At 53.1% G+C, this 22046-nt stretch overlaps 4 protein-coding genes and 4 pseudogenes across 4 annotated transcripts; 2 read left to right on the top strand and 6 right to left on the bottom strand.

Annotated features, from left to right (window-relative positions):
• Positions 1–1110: 1110 nt before the first annotated feature.
• Positions 1111–1488, bottom strand: SAPIO_CDS5882 (uncharacterized protein; the record flags this gene model as incomplete). Its single annotated transcript, XM_016788114.1, has 2 exons — positions 1111–1356; positions 1444–1488. The coding sequence occupies 2 exons, from the start codon at positions 1486–1488 to the stop codon at positions 1111–1113; spliced, it is 291 nt and encodes a 96-aa protein (XP_016642430.1).
• A 3144-nt stretch (positions 1489–4632) lies between these two features.
• Positions 4633–5817, top strand: SAPIO_CDS5881 (annotated as a pseudogene; the record flags this gene model as incomplete).
• Positions 5818–6274: 457 nt separating this feature from the next.
• Positions 6275–7838, bottom strand: SAPIO_CDS5880 (uncharacterized protein; the record flags this gene model as incomplete). Its single annotated transcript, XM_016788113.1, has 2 exons — positions 6275–7350; positions 7451–7838. The coding sequence occupies 2 exons, from the start codon at positions 7836–7838 to the stop codon at positions 6275–6277; spliced, it is 1464 nt and encodes a 487-aa protein (XP_016642429.1).
• A 1998-nt stretch (positions 7839–9836) lies between these two features.
• On the bottom strand, positions 9837–10307 carry SAPIO_CDS5879 (annotated as a pseudogene; the record flags this gene model as incomplete).
• A 1711-nt stretch (positions 10308–12018) lies between these two features.
• Positions 12019–13437, bottom strand: SAPIO_CDS5878 (annotated as a pseudogene; the record flags this gene model as incomplete).
• Positions 13438–14161: 724 nt separating this feature from the next.
• Positions 14162–16978, bottom strand: SAPIO_CDS5877 (annotated as a pseudogene; the record flags this gene model as incomplete).
• A 771-nt stretch (positions 16979–17749) lies between these two features.
• SAPIO_CDS5876 (Uncharacterized protein) lies at positions 17750–18801 on the top strand (the record flags this gene model as incomplete). The annotated part of the gene is made up of 2 exons (XM_016788112.1): positions 17750–18568; positions 18646–18801. 2 exons carry the CDS (start codon positions 17750–17752, stop codon positions 18799–18801), a joined length of 975 nt encoding a protein of 324 aa, XP_016642428.1.
• A 406-nt stretch (positions 18802–19207) lies between these two features.
• Positions 19208–20929, bottom strand: SAPIO_CDS5875 (cAMP phosphodiesterase class-II; the record flags this gene model as incomplete). The annotated part of the gene is made up of 2 exons (XM_016788111.1): positions 19208–20842; positions 20906–20929. 2 exons carry the CDS (start codon positions 20927–20929, stop codon positions 19208–19210), a joined length of 1659 nt encoding a protein of 552 aa, XP_016642427.1.
• Between the last annotated feature and the right edge of the window lie 1117 nt (positions 20930–22046).

Genomic DNA, 22046 nt, shown 5'->3' with positions numbered 1-22046 from the left:
AGGCCATGGATCCGGTTGGTCCCCAAGAATAGCTCCCATCTCGGATCTACGAACCTGTCGACTTGTCCCCCGAAACGACGCATACCACACCCCTCGAAGAATCACTCGAGAACCATATCTGAATGCTACATGCTATTAAGGCCTCGTTGAGAGCTTTAAGCCCAAAGTGAAGACGTTAAGATGCAACACTCGGAGTTATGCCTGGTATACACATGACAACCTGGCTGGACCTCACATGAAGAGATGCTAACCGGAAGCCTTGGATATACCAACAGTGGCGTTACTAGAATGAACAATACATGATTTCGGTTGTTAATTGTGTATCTAAAATACATTCCACTTGAGGCCATGCAACGCTGCACACAACCAACCAGGATCTGGAAGCAAGATATCTGCTATTAATATTCCCGCATTTCTGCCACGTTGCATGGCAAGATCCTTGCCGAAGCTAGATCACCGACTAAGCCTCAGCATCGAATGCAACGGGTAGAGCCTCTGGGTCTAGGATGCATCACAAAGACCATTTGAACTTGGACCAGGTGGTTATCCAGAATGGTACAAAGAAAGAGGCGGATAACGCCACAACAAACCGCTAATATGAAGCGAGAAGCATTCTGGGCGCCAGTGTGGCTCTGGCGATGATGCAGGAATCCTACTCTGGGCACTCGGAAACGCCCCCTTGATCAGTTCCCCTTCAAGAACCACGCCTAGCAAGGTAACGAGTGCCGTATTCGGGGTTCAGGTTTGTTCGGTATACCTGCTAAACACAGTCCTTGGGCGCAGTGCTCGCCTCCTTTGTAGACCCGCGGGATATTTCAAGATTCGTCAATTAGGGTGAACAGTGTCACAGACACCGATGGCGTTTGTCCATTCTTATAATGCCGTTGGTAAGGAATCCTCGCGGTTTTCGGGGGTGGGAGACAGACCGCCGCGTTTCGTTCTGACGACCAAGTCTGCTATCCACCGGAAGAGGGTTCGCTTGTATGAAGGACGTGGAAACTTGGGGAAATCCAAATTTGCCGCCTTCGAGAATTGGGACGTGGATAGAACCCGTCATCCCAGAGCGAGGGATGGGGCGAAAAAAAAATAAGGGTGATCTTGGTCCAAACATCAGATCTGGCCACGACCCTGACCAGCCTCCTTTGGCTTGTCTTTCCAAGTACCGCCGTACTTTCTTGCCAATTCATTCATCGTGCTCTCCTCCAAGCCGTTGACGAGCTTAGCAACCTGTAACACATCTCGCTCAAGGTCACCGGCCTGCTGACGCGTAGAGTCTTGATCGGAGGCGAGAGGCCCAAAAATCCAGAGCTCCTTAATGCGACGACTCAGAGCCAAGAGATCTTTAAGGGCCGTGTTCTTTGATACACAGGGTTAGCGATCAATCCAGTATTGGGGCATTCCGAACTCCTGGGCTCTGGGCGAGGTGAAGCGAGCGTGACATACTAGACCTTCGAATTCGAGTTGCATCGACAGACGAGAGACACCCATAGCTGTCGGGTCAGGATCCTTTCCTTCTGCATCTGCCTGAACTGTAGCGAAGTGGCAGAGTGCACGGAACCGAGTGAGCACCTCGGCGATCAGTCTGTTGTGCTGGTCTATAATTTTCCGAGTTAGTTGACCCGGAGGGACAATGATTTATAGAAGGGGATGTAATACCCAGGAGACTTGTATATGCCATCTGTGACCTATCCATTTTGCGGAAGTAGTGATAAATTGATCTCAGAGCAGGTTTGAAATGGATGAAACGGACTAAATTTGACTATGAATGGCAGCTCTTCCTAAGCTTGATGTCACAGAGTTATGGTGAAGGTTCACTGTTGTGTTGTGGTGGTGATTGAGACATAGCTGATTATGTAATTCCGGTGTTGCCATTTATGGAGGATGGTACTGGACAAAGGCACACTGGAATGTTGGCCGCTCAGCCCGAAATACCCACATCCACTCCCTCACAAAGATGTCCCCGGCGCGACTCGCCGCTCTTGCAACACCTTGTAGCACACCGCGGACCTTTGGCAACCAAAGGAGCCTCGCCTTGAATCATCACTCATCCTGGCACGCAGCATGTCCGGACTGCATTACAGCCGCAACACCAAGACGAATCATCCACGCTACGAGATAATGCCATCCTGCACTTAGTGCCATGTGTCATAACTATACTCTGTTGAGCACTTTCCTTCAAAGTCCCAGGTTGGGTCCCATCCATATTCCGATGGTGTCAATTCTAGGACCGCTCGGGTGCTGAACCCAAGGGACTTGTTTACCCAAAGGCATATGGGAGGTATCTTTCATAACCCGCAAGCTAAGGATATAACGTTGTCCAGGAGATTGACAGCGACAACATGCGTTGAGCCTTCTCTACTTTAAAGGAGGGTCTGGCAGAGCTTTCTGTTCTCGTACTTCCAGAAGGCAAGAGGGCGGAGCAGCTTTAAGACCCACGGAAGATCAGTCTCAAGATTCTCTCGGATGTATAAAATGGGAACAAGAGCAGAGGTTGTTGTTAAATACTTCAGTTTGGTATACCATTCCAAGTATAAACCCAGATTCTCTAAAAGTCGGGGAGGAGAATGTCTAATTCCACACTCTCAGGATACTATCGGCTAGGAATACGAGGAAAACGGAAATAAATAAATACAAATACAGAGAAAGGGAAAAAGGAGAAGAAGGAAAGGGGGAGGGAGAGAGAGGCAAAAAAGCTCGCTCCGCGGTACCACGTAGGATTCGAACCCTCGCTTCCCGCGTTGCTACGAAAAATAGTTTTTTCTGGCCTTCTGAGCGCTCCAAGGCCACTTGGCCATTGGTCGCAGACGATGTTGCTTGAGCTACTCGGTTGGAAGTTTCTGCTAGATCGTTGCCTATAAAGCTAGAGCGCTTGTGTTCGACTAGGGAGGAGGGAAGGAGCTTTGTGGGCTCCTTCCGTCGTTGGTTGGATATCATGTCAACCTCACAAGCTTAACCTTTCTTACACTCGAACCCTAAGGATGTAGGTAGCTAGTTATAAGAAAGGGGACTTTGAAACTTCAAATATCCCGGAACATCCATCTTAGAGTGGAATTGGCTAACGAGACCTCTGTGTTATTGATGTTGATTGGCAGGATATTCTCCTTCGTAGATGGGCATAGGGGATGAATGAGGTGCCAAATGCTACTTATCTAGTCTCAAGGTCTGAACGCTGGAATCGAACGTAAGACAATCCTGGCGTTTCTTTGGTGAAGAATATGAATTACAGCCCAGAAGAGAGTGCCTATGTAGTAGCCATGATTCTTCAGGGTTGAGGGAACTATGCACGATTCCAACACAATTAGAGAAATTCAACCGATCTCGAACAATTGAACTGTTCATGTTCCCCACGGCCCGGTCCGCAATAAGACCATTGACGTCCAGGTGTCTCCAGGTGTCCTCGATTAAGTTGACATCACGTTGCCGCTGTTGTTCCTGGGATATTGAAATAGAGTTGTGGGGTCGAATTGATGGTCTCCCAACGGCGGCGCAACGTTGCGGTTGCAAAATGCCCAATTCCGAGAGGCCAGTTTCTTTATGTTTCATTGAATGGCTTGAATAGGATTCAAATGAATCGGTTGCATCTAAGCCTGTAAGATACCTGAGCGATGAGATGAGACGGGGGAGAAGAGATGCCATCCTGCTGTTTGATCAATTCCTCCACCGAAGGACACATCGTGCTCCTGCCAAGCCCTGCGTCCTTCCACGACTGTTGCACTGCCAGGTTTAAAATGTGAAAACACTGGCACTGTACCATTGCTGAGCGGGCAAGGCTTCTGCACTGCTCACGGAACGCTGAAGCTGCGCTCCGTCTCATCCAATCGTTGACGCTCGCCACGAGCTGTGCCAAACAAGTTTCGTTCCCCGCCCCACGGTCTGGGCTGCCCGAGCCCTCCTGCGGCTTGCATAGCCCTGTGGTGAGCAATGCACGACCAGCCCTTTTCAGCAGGTCGGTTGGTCGACAGACCCGTTGGTCACCTTGTCTGAAACCGTCGGACAAGCTAAAATGGCCTTACGGTCGTCATTGGCCTCGGCGACTGGTCCGATGTGGATGACCCCCAAGCCTGGTCGGGCTCGCGCTGATCCAACCTTTCTTGAGAATACCCCTGCGTGAGATCGGCTCCCGAGCTCACGACTTGGTTGCGCCAATGGGGCATTCAATGTGCCATTCCGACATCTTTGAGATGACCAGGCTGGATTTATTCCCATGGAACCGTCCCCCAATGGTGTTGGCCAGCTGTGGCCACAGGGGCAAGGTAGGATCTGGGGTTGAGAAGCCTAAATTGTTCGAGGCAAGACGTGGACATCAACTATATAAATTGCACTTCATCTGTCTAATAACTTTATACTTCGTCACCACAAGACATCTGATCCATCGCTCCTTCCTTCTTCTGCCTCATGCTGACATCAAGATTTCTTACGTCTTCAAACGTCTTCAAAAATCAATTGATCAGAAGCTGTGCTTTTGATATTGCTTTTCTGCTTCATATCCACTCCATTGTTGGCGGTTCTGCATTTTACATTCCAACCTTTGAATAGAATTGACTGATTTCCATATATAAATCCACTTCCACTTCCGCTTCTCACTCTCCTATTCACATACATTCTAGATTCAGTCCTTTCAGCATTGCAAATATGAAGGTTCTTCCCATTCTCCTCTCTATTGGGCTTGCTTCGGCTCTGCCGTCGCACCCCAGCCGCCTCCACCGCCGCCAAGACACTCCCTCCGCAAAGACACTCCTCCTCGGTGCTCCCGGCCAGATCCTCGCAACCCAATTCAACGGCATCGAGTTTTCCGTGGTCGGAAAAGACGAGCAGCCCGGCACCGGACCAAGCTGGCTCCTCTTCAAGAGCCCCGAGCTCTTCTACGCAGTCAACGAAAACGCCGACAAGCTGCGCCTCTTCAGTTTCGATGCCCAGGCCAACCAGCTGAAGCAGCTAAGCGAGGTGGCTAGTTCCTCTGGTGTCGTCCACCTCGAGTTCAACAAGGAGAAGACGCGCATGGTTGGCTCTGCGTACGGGAACGGCACCATTGACATTTGGGACACTTCGGCGACAGATGGGTCCGCGACCTTGATCAAGACCCTTAAGAGCGAGGGTGCACTTGGTCCTGGTCAGCTTGGTGCTCATCCACACCAGGCTGTGCTCGATCCTACTGGCCAGTTCTTTGTTGTCAATGATCTCGGAACGGATAGCCTCATCGTCATCAACTCCAAGGACGACGCCTTCGATATCGCTAATAATTTCGTCGTCGAGTCCGGTTGTGGTCCCCGCCATGGCGTCTTCCGCGGTTCCAAGGACGGTGCGGCCACTCACTACACCGTCGTTTGCGAACGCACCAACAAGCTTCTAACCTACAAGCTCACCTACTCTGAGAAATCGATCGACTTTTCCGATCTTCACTCCATTTCGACCTTTGGTGACGCATTCCCTCCCCAGAATGCCACGACCGCCGCCGCGGGCGAAGTTGTCCTCTCCGCCAACGGGAGAGACCTGTATGTGTCGAACCGGCTCACCGGCAACGACACTGACAGCATCTCTCACTTCCGCGCCTCCAGCAAGGGCTGCCTCACCTTCAAGTCGCAGGTCCCCTCCGGCGGAGTTCTCCCACGCATGATTTCACTCGGTGGTGGCGATGACCAGAGTATCCTCTTCGTGGGCAACCAGAAGGGCCCCAACGGCCTAGTAGCTTACAAGCGAGACGCATCTGGTTTCCTCATTTCCGTTCCGGTGGCGGTGGCTGGGTTGGAGACCTTTGCTGAGGCGGGAAGTGATTTGGGTCCCCAGTTTGTGCTTGAGGTGCCTGCGGCCTCCGCATGATAGAGAGGCGATGCATGGTTGGAGTTTAAAACAGTTTCTCTTTTCTCCCTTTCTCTTATTTCCTTTTCTACTAAGAATACGTTTTGATGGCCTGTATATTACGGAGTTTCTTTCTTTAGGATACCTCGGGGGCCACATTCAGGGCCGCTCTTCTTGCAAGCATTTGGACCGGATTGTTTCGTTCTGGCTAGTTCAGAATAAAAAAAAAGGATATTTCATTTATCTGCTTGGTCTCAGTATATCATCACCTCGCCCGGTGTAGAAGATCACAACCAGTGTGCCTATGTATACAAATTCGTGTGATGCCCGAAACCCAAAACCATACCCGCCAATACCAACAAATGAAAATGGTAGGAAACAACGACATCAACGTGTTCCCAGAAAAGAAAGCAAAAGACCCCCAGCCAGTCAAAAAACAACAACAGACCCAAATCTTAAGGGTTTAGACAGGATCCCCTCACAGATCCTCGGGCAGCATCGATTCCGACCCTTCCCTCTCATACAACGTCGCCTTCCAATCCCTCCTCCCCTCCTGCGATGCGTCACGCCCCAGCACAAGCGCCATCCTACACTGACCCCCCGCCTTCTCGGCCACCTCAACAGCTCTTGACCTCACGTCCTCCAATAGCTTCACGAGCCTAGCCAGCAGTACTTGGTTATCCGCCTCCCACTTGCTCACGGCCTTGGCAGCGTCCCACTGCCACATCTCCTCGGGGCTGAAGCAGCCGTTTCTGTGGAGAGCGAGGAAGACTTTGGACGTGCGCTGGAAGTAGAGCTGGGCCATGAAATCTGGTGAGGAGGGTCTGTGGAGGGCCTTTTCTGTTCGGGTCTTGATCTCGATGCAGCAGGATGGTTCGACCTGTCTCCCCGTGTGCAGGATCCTTGTGCCCTCCTTGGCGGTCGTCACGGCCCCGTAATGCTCCTCCTCTTCTCCTTCTCCGTTCCCCGTATCGAGGGAGAGCACGTCGAACCGCCCACTCGACAACCGCCGCTTCGGAAGCGTCGAAGGCGTCTCCGGAGCACCCCAGGGCCCCTTCGAAGACGTATGGCACTTGCAGCAAATAGCATCCACCTCGGCCTGCACGACCAACTTCAAATCGCCCATGTCATAGGCCATGGCCACGTGGCTGCTCAACGTATCCCTCAGGTCGGGTAATAACGCATCATACGACGTGGCTAGCTCCTCAAACTGCTTCCCGTACCCCGTGTGCATGTGATTCCGTGCGTCGTCCTCCCACCGGCCTATGAAGACGGTGTCCTCGCGCACCTCGATGTCGAGACGCTGCGTGCGCTCGCCGACGCGGTGGTTTTCGCCGTCGAGGAAGTTGGTGAGGCGGCGGAGGCAGCCGGCTGTCGTGACGATGTGGAAGCCCGATAGGAGGCTCATGTCTGGGCGGCGGACGCGGAGGGCCTGGGCGAGAGGTTGGAATTTGGGGGCTTCTGGTGCGTGCCAGGGGGATATGTTGCGGAGGTGCATGTCTCTTGTGTCGAAACGAACAGGTGTTGTTGGGCGGACAAAGGCCGGTGGTAGACCTTTTGTTCGAGGATGTTTTATTTAGCTTGTTGCCTTCTTAAAAGAGAGTCTATGCCTTGGGGAGGAGGGGGAGAAATGGAGTTGGATTGCCAATCTCACCTGGCACCGCTAGTCCTCCTCCCCTCAAGCAGTTGAAGCTCGCAATCACTTCGGTATTCCGGATACCGTACCAATCGCCAAAGGCCGTAACGCCGTCCTTCTGGGCCGTGTTCAGCACAAAGCCGCCAGATAACCCTATCTCCATCATCTTCCGCGCGGCTAGGTAACGTTCTGTCGCCGTGTGGAACTTGCTACACTCTCCTCTCTCCAGATACCAGCATCTGTGGCCGTAGCTGCAGCGCCTGCTCTTTATGAGTTTGGGATCATGGGATGCGGGGCAGGTTTCGTCGTAGCACTCGAGACCGTTGAGGAGGGAGGAGCAGAGAGGCCGGGGTCTGGGGCGAGGATCTCGGGTCACCAGGGCGGATTGTGGTCTTTGGACTAACATCGTCGAGTGAGGCAGAGATATGATGCATATATAGTATTCGGTGAACTTTTACTTGAAGATCCGAAAAATAGACAAAATACTCTATTCAAAGAAAACCGGGCAATGTTACAAGATGAAGTCGAGAAAGGAAAGGGGGAAGTGAAGGGACGCCTTGTTCGTTTAACCTCCCGCATATAAGTATCCTAGCCGCTTCTCTCTCAAACGACAAAAGGCGCCCATGAGATCACAAGATGCCTACCTATCACTCCGTTTGTAGTTCCGCAGTCGGTAACTAGAGCCAACAGGCCCAACCAGAGCCCAAACCGAAAAAGAAGGCAAGGCGGAGTGGCGCTTACAGCCAGGCCCGGCCGAGTCCCAAAAAGGACCCCAAACTCCCAACACAACACATCTCCTCCGCCATCCTTCTCACCTCTTTCCCCTCTCCGACAAACGCTTTTCAAAGGGAAGGGTCGCGAATTTCTAACTCTTGGGGAGCGAGAGAAAACTGCAACAGTTTCAGCAAGGTCCAAGATGAGAAGGCAGAGCCTGACCAAGGACCTATTGCCACGAAGACCGACCATCCAGGTCGTGAATGGGAAGAAATCTCCCCACGTCTCTTTTGGTTATATTTGGCGCAGGACGCCTGACACACGACAAAGTCTATGCATTACACCTCTTAGTCGAAAGAGCTTCGCCGGAACGGTCCATCTTAGTGGCCCCTCAGTGCATCAGAAGTGACGCGCACTCCTGAGAGCAGGCCAACCAAGCACGCAAAAAAGAGGCAAACCAGCAGATGCAAGACGCAAGACGGGCGCTTCTACAGCAGGATGTGAAGGAGGGTGTGTGGTGGCGGGGGACCTAAAATGAAACCCCCTCGGAGCACTTTGTCCATTTCCCCTTCGTCTCGTTGGCCAGATAGGATCTTAGAAACGAGGCTGTCGTACAAGAATAGGTCGACCAGGCACCACCCCTCCGCTTTCTTGTCCAAGCTGTGTGGAAGATGCCAGCGAAATGTGGGCGGGGAGGGTGGCGAGTCCTCGTGATTCGCCGAGGCGTCTCCTGCCTATGGAATGTCGACGAATTTCGAACCCATGATGACGACAGAAAATCCGTTGGTATTGGACGGTCCAAGTCACGCACCGTTTCCATGGACTCATTGGGGGAGAGAGACGCAGAGGGAATCAGGACATATGAACCGAGGAAGCGCCCGAACTGTGATTCTCGTGGATCGACTCTGAGAGAGCGGTCGGGGTTTCTGCGTCCTGACAAACAATGAACAATGAGCGGAAGAGGCTGCTGGGCCTCTCACCGAAATGCAAACTGCCTGGCCGGGACCGGATGCACTATTGCGCACCGGGTTTTTGGCTTGACTTCGCCTGGCCTGGCCTGGCCTGCCGCACTTCCTTGCCCGATTTGGGTATATGCGGCTTCGCTAACAAGTGTAAAAGGCGGGAAGAGGGAAAAGGGAAAAGGGAAGAGGGCGAACCCAGCGTAGGCATCCACAGCCACCGAAAGCCTGCTCCCTCACATCACCGACCGCCACTTTCAACTTAGTCTGCGGAGTGAACATCAATCAATGCAAGCCGCGCACCGCCCACGTCGCGGGGAGCCGGAAGTGGACTTTGGACTGGCCAAAATGTGGCAATGCAGCATCGAATAATAATAATAACAATAATAATAATAATGCTTTGTTAACTCTTTCCTAAGTCCTCTTCTGGTCCAGCCAAAATCCACGTGTGAAGCAAGTGGAGCTGAACTTATACGATCAAATATTGATAAAATGATCCAACTTCCTTGTCTTTTTTTTGCTCTTCTTCTTACCCTCCCCGTCGTCATTTTGTCCGTTCCAACCCCAAGCGCAGATCGCTACCAACATCGAACCTCATCCGTTCGAGAAGCCACCAAGCATTAGCACTAACAAAATTACACAGCGCCTCCGTTCGTAGTCGTAACCCATGCTGAAGGCCTGTTGTCCTCCCCCTCCCAAAAGGAGATACTCCAGAAAAGACCCCAGAGGGCCTAGTAAAGGGCCGCAACACCCACCGCTATAATCATAGCCACACAGACGCCCGATCGAAGTTGCGCCGCATCACCCGTAGTGGAATCAGTCTGAGTCACCGACGCCGTCGTCGTGGTCGAGCTGGCGATGCTGGCGTTGCTGGCAGCTGAAACGCTCGTGGACCCGGCGGGGCCTGAAAGATACCCAGCCGAGTTGAAGTACGACGCCGTCGTCGCGTAGCTGTAGCTGGCCCCGGGGTTTCCATACTCGTCCCCGACAGTGTATGTCAAGGTGCTGACGACCGGCCAGGTGCCCGGCGTTGGGTGCTCGCAGCCGAGTGAGCTGGCTAGCGTGTATGTCGCTATGGGAGCTGTCCACGGTGTTGGCGTGGAGTTCTCGCCTTGGAAGAACGGAGGGGTATTTTCGTAGTCGTCTGGCTGGGGGAAGACGCCTCCGGCCAACGAGAGGGTAAGGAGAATGAGGGAAATCATGGCTTCTTGAATGTATGGTGAACTCAGATCAAGTCTCGGGCGTGTCCATAGGAGACAGGTGGAACAACTTGACTGGATCGTGACTGGAGAAACAAAAAGTTTCGATGATATACTGAAGGCGGGCGTTGGGGGGATTTCGGGCCGTGGCGACCAACGAGAGTAGTACTCAAGTCTCGTAGCGAGTGAAGAAAGAAAAGGAAAAGGAAATGGAAGTCTGGAGACGTGGAATCGGTAAGGCAGAGGTAGCTGAGGGCTTGATATTTGAAGGCGAAAGTGAGTCGAGAGGCCATCTTGGAGATCGATCTGAGAGGCGGCGACATTTTGTACTTCAACACATCCTACTCAAGGCGAGAAGTGATTGACAAACCGCCCATCTCTTCCTGAGAAAATCTACTTTTCCTGCACAACTTAAAAGCGAACATGAGTAACCTGAAGTCTGTCCATCCAACGTTGCTGCGGCGTTGAGCAAACAGACATGCAAGCATCTTGACAAAATGAAGGCCATCGCGCAACATCGCAGTTTGTTGAGACAACTGCGCTGCTCCCCCATCGCCGTCCTCTTTGCCTAGGCATCTATATCGACTTCCTCCGAAGCCTTGGCGAGCTGAAACGGTGGACATGCGCACAGCATAGAAAGCGGTAGCATAAACAAGCGAAAAGCCGACTGCAAGGCGGGCGAAGGAGGATTAGTCCGGGGCTTCCTTCTGGAAGAAAGATGCAACTTCCCTTCAACTACATACGTAGCCACCTCCGTAGTATCAACAAGCAGGCAGGCCCGTGATGCGCTAGGCCGATATTGCGTCTTTTCTATTCTTCCACCTTTAATTAGCGTCTTCGGCTCGGCCCATCTACGGACCTGCCGCCTCTTCCCTGGCTTCAAACGGGATGTCGCAGGGAGTGTCGACGTATTCCAGACCAGTAGCCGATTCGTGGAAGGGCCAGAGAGCCTTATAATACTGGTCAACGAAAGATCAATCAGTTCTCCCTCTTCCACAAATCCGGCGGAGGAAAATTCAGCCCAGAGTGCGGCTCTACAGCAGTCCCCGATGTTGGGGCCAGCAAGCTCCCAAGACCTGGTTAAAGTAAGTCGTGCCTTGTGGGATCTGACTTCAACAACGGCTCCATTTCTGATTGCACCAGATGTTAGCAGTAGCGATGTTGCACTTTGCTGGAAACGAGGCATGCGTTGGCTTCGGGTCATGTTAGTTAGGGCTTGACTCGTGTTCGTTTCCCATGTCGTCTTCTTCGTTGTGCTACATCGCCTCTGTGTTTCGCCATTGCTCTGCCACTTTGAATCATGCGATGCCGGGTGGCCCGGATGGCTTGCTTTCCCGTTCTGCGCCGTTGATGCCTATGCTTTGTTTCACTTGGGCATTCGAAATGGGGTTGGTTAGTGGACCGCGTCGAACCTTGACTAGGACTTGGGAAAGGGTCGGCATCAGTATGGCCTCTTTGATGTCCCTTAAGGATATTCCAAGATGCTGGCCGGACGAATTCGCGATGCAGGAGGAAGGGGTCATAGGCTGAATCGTTTTCCATTCCCATTTCCCATCTCTAGAAAACCAAAACGTCAATTCGTTAAAAACATGGAAACATAAACCATACGATATGCTGAACCATCTCTAACTCCGGCCTGTCCCTGAGCCTGAACCTATTTGATCCACAAAGAGTCACTTTTTTTTCCTTTTTTTTTTTTCCCTTGTAAGAACAACTACTTCCTCGACGACCGAGAAATAAGTTGCTTCTTGACGTGCTTCGGCATCTTCTTCAGCCTCTTCTCGCGATTCGCCTCCTTCACCGCCTGTTTCCTCGCCTTCTTCTCATCCCGGTCCTCAAACTTGTGGCCCCTCGGCGTCTTCATCTTGCCCCGGTCATCCTCATCGGAATCCTCCTCTCCCGAAGCGAGAGAAACACCACCACCCTCGGAATCATCGTCTGAACTTGCGCCTGCTTCGTCTCCGTCGGCCTCCGCCCCATCATTCTTGGTCTTAATAAGATGCTGGATCAGCGGGTCGTCGGGGTCGATGGTATCTCCTAGATCAGAAATCTCATGCACATTCCTAGGGATATACTGGTTCCTGAAGACCTCCGTGTCGACATCCTCGTTCCCAAAATCACCCTCCTCCTTAGATGCCGTGGGCTGCTCACGGCAAAGCCTCTCAATCTCTTCAGTCAGCTCGGGCTCCGTAAGCGGACCGTCCTTTGCGAAAATAAAATCAAACACCGCCCGATCCCTCAGCGTAGCAACTCCGCGGCGTCGGAAGAAGTTCCCAACATTCTTGATGTCCATGCGTAAGAATTCGAGCGCCTTTGGATGGTCGTGTTCCACGCTCTGCGACACGTCAATGACGTAGAGGGTGCCATCATTGTAGAGAATATTGTACTCGCTGAGATCGGCGTGTACTAGCCTGCAGATGTGATACATGCGCCTCATGTAACCGAGAAGCTGCACGTACAACCGGCTCCACTGCTCATCCACATCATCCCCCTCGAGCACGGCATCGCTCAGCTTCGGATACGAAATACCTCGGTGGCCCAGGAACTCCATAAGTATAGTGTGCCCGCGCAACACGACTGGCTCGGGACAGGGTATCTTGGCCTGGTGCAGTCGCGAGAGGTTTCTGAATTCCTTCTGGGCCCACAGCTGCACCATTGCGTAGCCCTTCGACGATCCTCCCTTTTGGAACCTGAACTCGCCCTCGATGTACCGCTCTCGATCCTTGAAGACTAGGATCCTCGTCTTGTAAATCTTGAGCGCTCGGTAGGTCGAGCTGCCATGGCGGTCCAGTAGGAGTGTGCCGTATACGTTTGCCTCCTTGCCCGTGCTTACTACACCGTGAATCTCCGAAACGTACTCTAGCCGGATAAGATCTCGCAGGACGGCGTCTGTCCGGTCGTCTAGCACCTGTTGCCTAGTGGCTCTCGTCGCCTTGTCCTTTTGCGTGAGCTCTGACGTCTGCATGGACCTGTCGATTTGATCACGTCGCGAGATGGCGAAGCCTTCGAGATCTGGTACCAAGTCATCGCCGTTCGGACGGTTACCGCCTTGGGGTTGCTGCTCTTGCGTCTGTTGTTCCTGAGCCGGTGCCGGCGTGGGTTCCGGCGTGGGCTGTGTTGCTACGTCGGCCATTTTGTCCCCTCTTCGTTTTCGGATATTCGCAGTTGGTTTTATCTCTAGTCCACAATAACGTAGAAATATTTTCCGTAAATCGTTTCTCTCGTATGCTGTAAGTCGGGCGGCGTTGTTTCTTGGTTTCTCGTGTAATGAAGGATAGGATAAGCGAGAAACCGAAAATAGCATATGGAAAGAAAAAAAGTTACCCCTCCATGGATTTTTTATGATAAGGCCCTGATAAAAAGCCAAATGTGCGGGGCACTTTTTAAGAGTCAAAAAAGTCCAGCTCGAGTCACAACAGCCACCACATCTACTTCGTACTTTGGCCTGACTAAGCAGTTGACTGCAGTTATACAAGTGTACTTCAAGAAGCGGTGCTCCTCGTTGTACTCATAAACGCAGCACCAACTCAACGGCTTCGTTGACTGGGAACACTTGTCATACTTCAATATTTAGACTCCTTGGATTGATGGGTCCTTGCATGCTTGCTCGTTTCATATCCTCAATCTCTCTAGCTCGTAGGAGCAGGAACGGGCAGCTTGACTTACACCACACTGAAGCATACGCTACACGGAACGTGAGAGGGCCATCAGAGGAAACCTCAGTCGATTCCAACCAGCCCTCGGAACGGAAGGCTAAATTCTTTTCTCGGGATTGTCTTAATACAACAATAGTAGAAAGGTTCCAGGTAGTACTGTACAAGAGGTGCCGATACGCACATCAAAAAAAAAAAAAAGTCTCAAGATTCCTCCTCCAAAAGCTTGAAAAGAGCCGGCAAAAACGCCTCCGCCTTCCTAAAGTCACCCAACTTGACCCTCATCTGGTCAAACGCATGTAACACCACTCTATCATTGACGGGTTTCCCGTCCACCCCCGCCGTAGTACTGCTGCCCTCCTTAACCGTACCCTTATCCTCGTTCGTAGCAAGCTTCGCGTACCTCTGCGAGAAGTGTGTCAAGAGGACCCTCTTCGCCTGCATCTTCTCCGCGACACCCAACGCCTCCGACATCGTACTATGCTTCTTAGCCTTGGCATCACCGGCCTTGTCATCCTCAAACGTTGCCTCGTGGATCAGGAGCGTGGCGCCCTGAGCCCTGAGCGCGAAACGGTGGCTAGGGCGGCAGTCACCCGAGTAGGCAATCTTGAGGCCGGACGACCACGTTAGGATACCCGCGTGGGATGACTTGCAGTGCACAACTGTAACGCGCTCAAGCTTAGCCAGGCCCGACGGGTCACCGGGTTCAAACTCTCGCGTGTAGTCGGTGTCCGAGTGGTCGTCGCCGTAAAACCGGAGGTTGCCGAGGTTAATCGGTTCAACTTGGGCGTACTCTTGAATGAATCGACGCATCTGCTCCGTGCATGAGATGGAGAGTACGGACCTCCCCTGCGTCTCCTTCTGCCAGGCCGAGATGACACTGGCAACGCCAAGGTGGTGGTCGGCGTGCATGTGACTGATGAAAATGCATCGTAGGTCGGACAGGATTTGTGCCGTCTCCTCGTATCCGTACGCTCTCCTCATCTGGCCCAGCGTGTTTTCCCCGCAGTCGAGGAGATAGCTGCCGTATCCCGGGACCCTGATGAGGGTGGACGACACGTTACGGTACTTGGAAGGCGCAGCAGAGCCGGTTCCGAGAGGTGTGATCTCCGTATCTTTGTTGGGAATGTCCCTTTCGTTCTCCGCCACCCATAGTTGGAACTTTGAGTCCGAAACCTTGGCGTGCGCCTTCGTGGCTAGTTTGAGGACGTCGTCATTGACTTTGGTAGCGGCTTCGGCGAGGTTGCAAAAGTCGACAATGCCCACGTCTTCAACTTGAAGCTGCGGCATCGTCTTAACCCTCTTTCCAGTCCGACCAGTGAGGTAAGGCACGACGCTCGTACCGAGATTGGGGGTCGAGTTGTTGTACCAAAGAGGTGGGAACCTGTCTGCGTCGACTCGCTGGAGTTTTGCTAATAGAGCGGCGTGGGACTCGAAAGCGATCATATCTGGGCACGTATCAGGGGACAAAATAACGTGATTCAGATTTGGCCGTTCCCTCATGAATTCTTGTACCTCGGGTGTTGAGATGATACCCGGGCCCAGTATCCAGTAGACGGCACCAACACCATCCATGAGTTCGGCATTGGTCCACTCTGGGCGGGTCAAAAATGACGGAACGTAGGCCATGTCAGGTATATCTACGACCACGAAGCCATTTCCCTTTACTGTTGGCTCAAGTACCATGTCGGGCGTAACTATCGTTCCGTCCTTGCCAGGAACGGATTCTCCATTCACGAGCTTCTTGTTGTCGACGGGCTTCACCCCGAGCTCCTTGGCCACGTTAGCCTTGAACTTTCCACGCCGTGGATGGTTCTTGAAGATATAGCACATAGATTGGGAGGAGTGACTTGTTGGCGGAAGAGTGTGGATTTTAGCGGCCGGCCAGGGTTCCCTAACGAGGACATCGATATCGGGCACGTCCTTCGTTTCCCCAGGTAAAGGACCGGCATATGTGTGGATATCTCCATGCTCCCCGCGGACAAATATCTTGGCGGGAAGCACGACGCTATGAAGCTTCGCTGGCACGAGGGCGTCCATGCGCCAAGTCGAGTTAAACATGCTCTCGACGAGATCAGACAGAGCTCGGTAATCCTCAGAATTTCGCCTGCTGCGAAGGGGCAGCTCTGTGGAACCTTCGGAGCTAGCGTCGTCTTCGCTCGTTACCATTCTTCTTCTCCTCTTGGTCGGCGACTGCTTGTAAAGCGGGACCTTCCATACCCTCAAACAATCATCCTCCCAGTCCGGATCCACGGTGCTGTTGCCATCTTCTAACCTTGGGTCCTCGCACACTTCATAGGATTTGATCAGCATTCCAGTTCGGAAGATAAAGTTCCTCGCAGTGGCCAAAGTATAACTCAAATTTTCCGCTCCGTGAATATGCAACCGCTCCGTGGCAGCCCTCGCATTTTCCGTTAAGCCCTTGGACCTTCGCGCCTTGTTCTGTTCGGCCGCCGACTGCTTGGCTGCGGCGACGACATCGGACACGGTTATTAGCAACCCTGGCAAGCCACCGACCGTCTCCCAGTTGATCTCTCCAGAGACAAATATCTGCTCCAGGGATGACGCGTGGAGCTTGCGCTGGATGAAAGCCCTCTGGACGCCTTCGGCGACTCTACCGACGAGGTAGCGACGCTTGTCAAAGTGGATATATAGGGCGCCGCCGGGCGTATCCGCCGTGGGCGTGGTGAGGATCTCGACGTGGCTCGTCATTGCACTTTTGGTCGTCGCGTACACTCTCGGAGACTTGGTTTCTTCGCTTCGCGGCAGACCGAGGACAAAGACCGTGTTGCTGGGAAAATATGGAAATGTGGCGCTCGGCTTCGCGAATTCAATGGCGGTTACACGTCTATTTCCGAAGGCGCTTGGGTCTACTTTGACGAGCTTCACCGGAGACGGCGAATAGCTCGAAACATTAACCGCTAAGCGTGGTGGTCGTTTGCGGACTGGTTTGCTGGGCGTCGGGTTTGTGAGGGGAAGTCGCCTTGAGAGAGCCTTTTGTGTTAAATTCCGGAAGGACATTGACCCCGAGTTTTGGCCTCTCCACTAAAGATGCATAGTGGATGGCCTCGAAAATTTGTCAAGAGGCCGAAGTAATTCATCGTTGTCTCTGTGGTGACTGCTGTTGCATCACAAAAAAATTAGCTTATCGCAAGGAGGCACGTGAAGATAAGACATCCTGGTAGGTACCTTCTCCTTCGGACCTGGATTAAATACAACGCTGAAGTTGCATCATTTTCACCCTTTGACGCCACCGGAATAGCCCCTCCTTCCCAGTCCCTTCTCATGCCCCTTCCAAGATTCAACCTGGAAGTCGGAACCCGGAACCCGGAGGTCCTTCCAAGCGTTGAAGAGAGCAATGTCGTCACTGTGCGATCAAGTCCAAGTGCCCATGAGGACAATTGGGCGGCGCAAAAAAGGATTCGACTAGGCCCCCTTGCAGATCCCTACTTCCCCTCTTATCCAGATCCATAGTGACTTACACGTGGGACCAAACGAGGGAAGTGCCCCTCCGCGCAATCCACTTTTCAATTGCATCTTGATCTTTCCGAACTCTCCTTGCGTGTTACCCGAGTCTATCGTTGATCTTATCTCCAAAACATCCCGGGTGCCTTGCCGAGCTATATCGTAGACCAATCCCAAACAGTTTAGTCATATATTACTTACAAACCCAACGCGGAATATCCGAGCTCCCAAAGCTCTCTCTAAAAGACGCCATTCGGAACCCTCCCGAACGGCCGCACCTTCAAAAAGGGAAGTAATTCCTCCAGAATTTCTCCAAAAAATTCCCCTATGCCTCCGTCGCGTCGATCCGATTTCCTCATCCGCGCCCTCGTCTACCCCTTCACCATCTCCTCCCGGTTCACCACGCTCAGCAAAAAACCCACCATGGCCCCCGCCGCCGTAACGAAACACAACCCCCACCCCGACTTCAAGAAAGTCGAAGCCACCCGCGAAGACTGGGACGCGAAGGCCAAGTTCCACCTAACCAAAACTGTCGACCCATCCTGGAAGTTCGGCACCGGCCCCAACGAGACGCAAGGAGCCAAACAACCCCAACACATCTCCATCGACCCGTACGAACCGGGCCGCCCCGCCAACTTCAACTACAAGCTCCTCATCAGCTCCGTCATCCCCCGCCCTATCGCCTTCCTATCCACGCGCTCCCCCTCGGGCGAGACGAACCTCGCGCCCTTTAGCTACTTCGGCCTCGTCAACCATGACCCGCCGCTCTTCGCCGTTAGCTTCGTGTGCGATCTCCAGTCGGCTAAGGACTCGCTTCGCAACCTTGTCGAGTCGCGCGAGTGCGTCATCAACATCATTTCGGAAGGGTTCGTAGAGGCTGCGAATGCTTGCTCTGTGAACGCGCCGCCGTCGGCGAGCGAGTGGGCTATTTCTGGGTTGACGCCCGTTTATGAGGGTTTGGATGTGGGCTGCGCGAGAGTCAAGGAGGCTGTGTTTTCCATTGAGGGAAGGTTGGAGAGTGTGAGGGAGTTTGAGAGCAAGTCGAGACCGGGTCAGACGTCGAGCGTTATGGCTATTATCGAGGGGACGAGGTTTTGGGTTAGGGAGGATGCTATTAATGAGGAGAGGAGTATTGTCGACCCAGCTGTAAGTTCCGCGAAAAGGGGGGGCTAGGTCCAATGGTGGGGGAAAACAGTACCACTTTGCTAACAACGCCAAAATAGGTTCTTCGCCCCGTCAGCCGTCTCGGAGGCATCATGTACGGAAGGTTAAACGAGGCCTTTGAGATCACGCGGCCTGACTTTGAGAAGGACATTGGGGGTAGCGAGGGGTATGAGAAGCTTGCGAGGGATGCTGACGTGAAAAATGCTTCCTCGTGAGAGAACGAAGTGACGAAACCGAACCGACGCTCAAGAAACTCATTTTTATAAACAAAAAGCAACTCATAGAAAGCATGGATTATGAAACTCCATAGACGCCTAGTAATACAAGTAGACTAGTATCTATAACTAGAAATAGAAAGGGTCATCATAAAACCCGCCCAACTTCGAGAGAGAAAACCTGAACGCTGCAGGAACATATCGTGATATAATGAAAAAAAAAATAAAACATCGAACACGACATGTCCGCCTCCCTGAACGCCGTGCTGCATCATAGACACAAACCAAGCTTTCACCGGCCAATACCCATTTTTTTTCAACCAAAATCGTCCCCCTCTCGTATCTGAACAGAAATGTAATGTGGGCGCCCTGTAGCTCGTCCCTCGTCCCGAACCTCTCTCCCAATTCAGAAAAAGAGGCTCTGTCCCGGGCTCGACATGATAAACTCGCACCCAAGATTTTCAATCGCTTCCTCTTCCTGCAACTCGCTCAATATCCGCTCACCAGGGATAAACCCGTCAATAAGCTTGTCCTTGACATGGATGATAACGACGCGCAAGCCCGTGAGCGGCGCGCAACCCGACGACTCGGCAGCAGGGGCTGCCGCAGCATGACCGTTGTTGTTGGTGTGGCTGGAGGCTTCGCGGTGATCCACGTCGGAGCTGGGAGTCGCCATGCGCTGCGCCCCCGGCGCAGTCGAGGTGCTCCCATTATCGAGATTAAAGTCGTTATGGCACGGCACGGCACCCGGGACCTGTAGGGGTTTCATACTCCTGGGACTGATGGGCTCCTCGGCGATCCTCCTCCTCACCGCTAGCCCGGCGTCAGCGATATCGCCCGAATCCGCCTCGCAGTCCCGTTCGTGGGTACCGGCGGGTGGGTACGCAACGCTCCGTTTACGTTTCCTAGATTCCCGCATAGTAGCGCGCTTGACCTCCTCCACCTCAGCGGCGAGAACTTTCAGCTCCTCGATGATGAAAGCCGGCTTCAGGTGCCCAAAAAGCCTATCTAAGGGCTGCCCGTTGTCGTAGCTGCACTCGAGGAAGACGCCCGAAAGCGTGCCGGCAGCGACTTTGGGGGCGGCTTCGCGCCAGACACGGAGATTGCGGGGGGAGAGGGATACGGAGTCGGGTTCGACGTCGCCGAAGATGAGGATTTCTTTGCCGGTAACGACGTCGCGGATGAAGTAGGCGCTGCTGTCGTAGACGCATACCCTGGCGCTGGGGTCGCTGCTGATGCCGGAGACGCCTTGCGCGGCCGCAGCGGCACCTGAAGGTTGGTTTAGAAGGTTTCCTATGCGAGACATGGGCAGCGTCGACAAGGAATTGGGACCCAGGGAGTGAGACCACGAGAGGTGGCGAGGGGATGCAACGGATGAGGCGTCTGCGCTGCCGAAACGAGAGGCAGGTGCTGCGGCGCCTCCCTGACTACTTTGCGACCCGCGATGGCTATGCTTCTCCATACAGTGGCCGTGGGAGACACTCCACGTCTTCACGGCGAGGCCGTCGCTGATTTCGAGATAGCCCCTTTCCTCACCCTCGCCCAATGCTGGGCTGCCACCCTCGACGAGACGCATATACGTGACCAAGCCGGCGCCATTGTTTTCGTCGGATAAGTTGGGCCAGATAATATTGTTGAAGATGTGCGCCTTGAATGCGGATATCGTGCTCGGTAGCCCCGCTAATCGTTTCGGTCTCGTGCCAGGGAAGCCGGCGGTGTTGACAACGAAGCCGCTGATATGGTCTAGGTGGGGATGGGTGATGAGATACGTGTCGATGAGAGACTGAGCGATGTGGGAAGCGTTTGTGTTGGGACAGGCGCTATGAACTTCGAGGCCGGCGAAGGGCCCGGTGGTTAGGATGTGAGGGAGGGGTACGTCGGTCCCTAAGCGTTTCGGTTGGGTTGATTGGAGGATGCGCGCGATTGCTCCGAGATGGACGCCGGCATCGACAGCGATGATGGAGCCTCGATGCCAGCCGGATGCTAGAGAGCGTACGAGGAAAGCGGTCGTGTTGTGCTCGATGGGGCCGCCACCCGATCCCTGCCATCCCGGTTAGCCGCTGCACTCGGAATGATTTGAGATTGAACGATAACGAGAAATGACGGATCGCAAAAGGGACGAAAGCATTTTGCAACATGCCGCGCTGAATCGCAAGACTCGCGGCGGGTCCGATATGGAGTTCAGTGGGCCTTGACTAGGCGGGCAGGGAGGGATCCGGGAGCGCAAATGGTCGGGCCGGAAGTAGTAAATGAATCATCTCGTGGGCTGGCACTCGCGCAGTCACAACAATGAAACAATTGAATTGACGCCATCTCGCATTGTTCAAGAAAGGCCCCTTAAAGTTTAAGGAAGTCCCAAGGGTAGCAGCAAGTTGCAGCCGCTTTGTGAGAAGCAGGCGCATTCTAACGCTTGTGTAATTGATGCTTACGGCATCCTGCCTTATCCGATGCCTCCGAGGGAATCATTGAACACGGAGCAAGGGAGGCGCATAGCGCATGATGGAAGGAATCTATCTTAAGATAAATAATGATAGTGCAACGAAAAAGCAAGGGCAGGCCGTTAGGGTTGAGAAGGGCAGGGAGAAGAGAAATCCAAGCGTGATACATCTATGTCGTCGATGGCTGTGGAGAATAATCGACGGGGAAAACATACCAATACAATTACCTGCAGCGCAGGCGCTGCTACCCCTTCTGGGGCGGTGCCGCCTTTGTCTGTCCCCATCATCAACAGGATGACACGGTTGGCGCTACACCAGGCGGACTGAGTTCTCCGGGATGCAGCAGAGATGACCAATTGAAGACACAGAGTAAGCTTCCTCTTCGCTGCTGGTCGCGGCTTCTAGATTCCGTGTAACGTAACAGGACGAGAAGGGAAGTTGTTGTTTCGCCGACGGAGATGACGGGGTCAAAAACGGATTGATGCGATCGATAAGTCTCGGGAGCTATAGCCCACGCAAGACAAAGTACGAAGTAGTTGTCGGCTCGTGGCGTCGGGGCTGGAGACAAGTGCGAAGTTAACGGCGAAACGCTACTTAGCGTGATACTCGGTAGATAATTGAGTTTCACCCAAGCAAGGCTAGAACCGAGAGATTTCGCATGTACTTGAGGATTTTTGCTTTCGGTAAAGAGTCTCGAGAACCAAAAAAAAAAAAAAAAAAAAAAAAAAAAAAGAGAGAGAGAGAAAATGGTTAAAATCAAAATCGTATCGCGCGACACTACCAAGTACTTGTAATGTGAATTGCGAG

The sequence above is a fragment of the Scedosporium apiospermum genome (genome assembly GCF_000732125.1).
Source record: "Scedosporium apiospermum strain IHEM 14462 chromosome Unknown SEQ_SAPIO_0099, whole genome shotgun sequence".
NCBI classification, from domain to species: Eukaryota; Fungi; Ascomycota; class Sordariomycetes; order Microascales; family Microascaceae; genus Scedosporium; species Scedosporium apiospermum.
This window is presented reverse-complemented; position numbering and strand designations above follow the sequence as displayed.